Source organism: Amphimedon queenslandica, unplaced genomic scaffold, assembly GCF_000090795.2.
Source record: "Amphimedon queenslandica unplaced genomic scaffold, v1.1 AMPQUscaffold_12550, whole genome shotgun sequence".
In the NCBI taxonomy this organism is placed as follows: domain Eukaryota; kingdom Metazoa; phylum Porifera; class Demospongiae; order Haplosclerida; family Niphatidae; genus Amphimedon; species Amphimedon queenslandica.
Genome location: NW_003547213.1, coordinates 6,970 through 12,760, shown reverse-complemented (window position 1 = coordinate 12,760; position 5,791 = coordinate 6,970). Strand labels below are relative to the sequence as shown.

General features: G+C 32.6%; 1 protein-coding gene across 1 annotated transcript in view; it reads right to left on the bottom strand.

Annotated features, from left to right (window-relative positions):
* Positions 1 to 2,614: 2,614 nt before the first annotated feature.
* The window catches only part of LOC109587502 (serine/threonine-protein kinase mTOR-like), a 5,820-nt gene continuing 2,643 nt past the window's right edge, over positions 2,615 to 5,791 (bottom strand). Inside the window, exons 7-9 of the mRNA XM_020003747.1 lie at positions 4,581 to 4,713; positions 3,857 to 4,056; positions 2,615 to 2,866 (exon numbers count right to left, since the gene is read on the bottom strand). Coding sequence (XP_019859306.1) covers positions 2,654 to 2,866; positions 3,857 to 4,056; positions 4,581 to 4,713 — 546 coding nt within the window. The 3' untranslated portion in view covers positions 2,615 to 2,653. The remainder of the gene's footprint in view (positions 2,867 to 3,856; positions 4,057 to 4,580; positions 4,714 to 5,791) is intronic.

Below are 5,791 nucleotides of genomic sequence, written 5' to 3'. Positions count from 1 at the left end.
TATCTTTCATTTTATGCTTATATCACTGACTCAAATTTTAATCATTATGATTGGAATTATAATTTTAATGTTTGTATTAGTATTAATTCTTCAATTGATCAAAAGCTTTATCAAAATTGTCATACCATTTCACAATCAGAGCCAAATTGTGATTACTACTTCCCTGATGGCAGATGCTATAAAGTGGGGAAATGTTTCAATGACTATATTGATGCCAATCCTGTTGAAGTGAGACTGTATGTCCAAACACTTGGTCTTATTAATATCAATACCAGTAGAACTGTGAATGTCAAAGTACAATGTGAGTCTGACAATGAAAACTGCAATCCGAGTAATACTTATACTTGTGCAATACAAAATCCACCATACAAGCTACATTGCATCAATGACATTTTTTATGGTTGCTATACTGACAACACTACAGGAGAGAAATACTTAGGCTGTGAATCAGACTGGGGAATACCAATGAATATTCCCTACGTATGTACTCAATGTGATGATAAATATGGTTTACTGGTATTTATTGTAATAGAAATATTATTTATCACAATCATGGTATCATTAATAATAATATTTAATATACAACTAACCAATGGATCTATTAATGGAGTGGTATTCTATTCACAAATAATATCAATAAGTTATTTTGTTTATAACTATAATTACTATTATTATTATTATTATTATTATTATAACCCACTACTACCATTACCTGAACTACCATGCAATATATTTAATTTAGATTTCACTCAATTTATTTATAATTATGTTATGTGTATATCACCTAATACACCACCATTAGGAGTAATTTCCTTTTGGTATGTGATAGGATTCTATCCATTGCTCCTCCTCCTCTTACTCTATGTTTGGATAACATTGTATGATAAAGGTTACAAGTGTGTAGTATTTATTACTAGACCATTTCATCGTTGCATGGCTCGTTTCTGGAGTATGACTGGCATTGAACCATCTTTTACTCACTCTATAGCATCAATATATATACTCTGCTTTACTCAATTAGCTGCTACTTCCTTTAAAATATTGAGTTTTACATCAAGTCTGAAAAGACTCAAATTCTTTTCTGATATAAAGCAGGATTACTTTAAGGGGGTTCATGGTGCTGCTGGTTTCTTTGCAATCTTAGTGTTATTGTTTCTGATTGTTCTACCAACACTTTATATACTCCTTTATCCATTCAAATGGTTTCATAAGTTATTGGATCGTTTACATTTGAGGAAACCGCAGCTACTGATATCACTGGGTGATGTGTTTACTGGTCCTTATAAGAATGGAACTGAGAATACTTATGATTATCGTTTCATGGCTGGACTATACCTACTGGCAAGAATAATTATTACGAATCAATTCGTTTATGGATACTATTTTATATCTTCAATACCAATTTCTCAAGCTTGCTGTTCCTTCTTACTAGCAGTAATAGTTATCATCTTTCGTCCCTTTCAAAGAAATATTCATAATTTTGCTGAATTTTTAATTTTGTTCATAGTTATGGCATTTGGATGTACAAACGGTGTTACTTCTTTCTTAATGTCAAAGTCAAATGATTCTAAAAATAGTGCAGCTGGTGTTGATGGTTTTATAATACTAATTTTAAATTTTCTAATTTTTGTCATCATTATACCAGGTTATATAATTTACCAGGTATACAAAATGATAAAATCATGTCAACGTTATCATAAAAGAAATAATCCAGTGGCTAACAGAAATCAAGAAGAAGACTATCAGCCATTAGTTGGTAATGATGGTGATTGGATTGCTGATCGTATGGAGAATCCACTAGAATATGATGAACAACATGTTCCTGGTAGAATGGATGATGTATCTGGAGAGGATCAACAACCCGCCATTACTAGATATATTGCTACAGCTGCTACTTATGGCAGTATTCAGCAATAAAGTGGCTACTGTTTGAAATTAAGAAAATTTTTGGCTTGTTTATTAGTTTTTTAAGTTAGTTTTGTGTAGGTTTTGGTTTATTTTGTTTTTGAAATTTACTTGTCAGTATTGCAGTGATACAACTTGATTGCAATGAAATCATGGAAATTTGGGGTCAAACTAACAAGTGTATAAAATATGGACTAATTTTTATTCCAGCTACATGTAAGTCCCTGTACATGTACATGGTCTCAGGTCAAATTTCTCTAAGTTTAAAAAGTAGGGAATTCTCTGTTTTTATAATTTTTTTCTGGTACATATGCATGTACTTATGATGAGTAAAAAGTTTGAGCTGATTCTGATCTAATTTAGAATTTTTTTTACAATTTTAAAAGTATCCTTTGCTTTTTTTCAAAAATTGGCTTGTTTTAAAAAAGCTCATAACTTAAAAAATATGCATACAATTAAAACTTAATGAAAGAAAATAGAAGCCAGGGCTTTTACGTGTACTGTAGGGCGCCTTTTTTCGATGGCTATAGATTTAGCGGACATATAATTGGCTGCATTAAATCTTGTGATTCTATCCCAAATTTGAATCTTCTACACGCATACACAATTAATTCAAGCATTTCAAGGAGTTTACTTTCGCGATTAGCAAAAAAAATCTGCAAAATATATAGCCCTCGAAAAAAGGTGCCCTACGGTATTTGAGAATATACAGTGCAAGATTAAGACAAAATACATATACATATACATATTATATATACACTGTACATAATATAATGCAGAATACTACATAGTGAATGATAGTGTGTGAGGTTATACTCACTCGTACTACTGCTAGTATGTCAGGCATGTAGTCCCTAGCGTGTTGTTTGATGATCGATATAATCTGCCCCAACTGCTTGAACATGAACTCTCTCATGTGCTTCTCACACGTTGTAATGACACTCAGGAAAGGAGGCATCACCTAATAATGAAATATGAAGACAATGATCAAATTATAAACACTATTAAGTACATGTACATGAATTGGTATTATAAAATACAGTTTCTTTGATTATAACAAATTTTTATTAAATGAACCAAACATTACTTAGATTTTATTTTTGAGATTCTACTCAAAATGTATAAGGTATATGTACTGTATATAAAGCACATGTACATGTACACGTACATGAATATGCAGCAAAATTAGGTAATGTACATGTACATGTAGACTAAATGTAAAAATATAAAAATATATATAAATAATAAAATATAAATATTAGAGCTGAAACGGATGTGGTATTTCACTATCCGGATATCCTGTTAAAATTTCTTTCGGATATTTGCCGGATAGTTAATTAATAAAAGTTAATTAGTTAGTGACTGCAGACATCAAAAAAGCAAAGTTTTTATTCCCCAGGATGTTATTCTTGTACATTTCTGGTAGTTAAGAAGCTCAAAAATGATAAAGAAGTGGCTGACAAGGTTGGTAGCTTCAAGAACTTACTCTTTTATTGCTGGTCATTAACTGATGGAATTGCATTAATTAGTTATAAAGTCTAGTTATTAAGTTTAATTATCCTATTTGTCAAAAATTACTATCCGGATACTAAATTTATAAACGGATATCCGGATAATCAGGATATCTGTTTCAGCTCTAATAAATATACCGTACAGGTAGTAAATTTCGAGGGTATATAATTTCACGTTTTAGTTAAAAGCTCTTAATTTTTAATTTTGAGGGGCTTAAATTTCGCATTTTTGCATGTGCATGCGCATACACAGTGAGCATTTCCATGGTATTATAATTTTCGTGGTTAACAAATCACCCACAAAATCCGCAAAATTAAATTCCCCACAGAATTTTATACCCATACAATATTACAGCTACATGTACATGTGCAGGCTACTCTGAGTAGAAGTGTAAGTTTTTATTATGAGTGATTATTGAAGGATTAATGTGTCACATTACTTGAGGTAGATAAGGGACACTCTTCATCCCAAGGCTCTTGAATATAAATCCAAGAGCTTGTATGGCCATGACATGATGCTGAGAGAGTGACTGATCTTTAAGTATCTTCATCAATGAACTGATGGCTACTGCTGGATAGAAATCATCTAAATTATTCCCTGATATTTGTACAAGCAGTTCACTAGCTGAATCAGCAGGACCTATTATAGGAAGGAAAAGTATATTTACAAGTAATTACTGCATAAGATGATTTTATAGATGAGAGTAATATTTAGCAAAATTTGTGTCTCAAATTTTAATGTAAAGAAGATGGTGGATTTTATTTTTGGCAATTTCCATGGAAATGCCAATTACAATTGCAATCAATTTGTATGAATGTAGAAACAATGGAAATTATGAAATAGATTTTAGGTTACAGAACAAAACTATAGTAATAAAATATTATGCAGGGCTATCACCTGAGTGAAGCCCTTCCAAAAATTTTATAGAACCACATGAGAGAGCCTGACTGACTCTTTTAATACCACTACTGACAGTATTCAGTCTTTAAATACCAGTAAAACTATGTGAGGCTATCATGGGTTGCCCCAGTTGTTATGATAATGTAATGTTAGAATAACAACTGGGGGCAACCCACAATAGCCTCACATAGTTCTCCTGTACACACACAGATTCTCTCATGTACATGTACTGCATGTATAAAGCTACAACTACATGTGCTTACCGCCAGTTCCTTTGGATCCTTTGTCCATTGGTTTACTGATGGGCATACCCATTGTATTACGAAGGGTCCTTCCTTTCCTCACTTTGTGTTTATGAGGATCAAGAGCTCCCAACAAACCAAGAACACGTATCACCTACAAAATGAATGGACACAAACACACATGAAATATATATGTACATAATATATATGTACATGTACAGAACCAAGAACTTCAAAATACAGTCAAACCTGTCTATTCCGGACACCTTAGTTCATTGTTACACATTACTATTGTATTGGGACTGATACTACCTGTCCGATCATTATAGAGGCCTCCTTATTTTAGAGTGTCCACAATAGCAGGCTATACTGTATACATAATGTACATGTACATGTATGTGTGTTGTACATGTACATATGTGTTTAGTGTTAACTCACTTCTCTTCTTATTGCTGGAGTTTGCTCTGTTTTGAGGAAATTGAACAACACATCAAGGAGATCTGGATACTCATAGTAAGGCTCAATAACATACCTATACATGTATGAATACATAATTATATAATTATACAGTACATATTGTAAAATTGATGTACATGTACATGTACGTATATCAATATAATGAGGACTGACTTACCCGGCGTTCTCCACTACTTGACCAAGAGTCCACAAAGCAACCTACAATGTATAAATGCACATGCATTATAATCAGCAATAAATAAAATAAATACGTATATATGCACATGTACATTATATAGGCGGTAGCCTATATGTAGGATTGAGGTTGATTTTTCAAGATGGCGTCCGTTTTCATGATTTTCAAACACTTATACCTCTTTTATCTTACGTTGTACAGCCTTATAAATGGCTTAGATGAGCTCTCCTTCACTGAGCGATTCTCCTGGTACCTTTAAAGTGAACTATAATGTAGCAGGAGCATTTCTGGAAAACAGGCCCAAATTCAAATTTCTACAAAATTCTTCAGACTTTTTCTTCTTCTTCTTCTTTCATCTTTCTTCTATACACCGGATAATCTCTTAAACTAGAGAACAGCTCAAGGTGACTTTTACATCACTCTTCTGGGCTTGGGTCAAGGACCACAAAGGTAGTTTCAAAAAGAAGCGAGGACAGAGAACAAAATGGAAGACAAAATCCAGCTGCAGACACCGCGTGGGTTTGTGGTTTGACGCCATTTTAATTTATGCGCACGTGATTAGCATGAATATAATTAACCT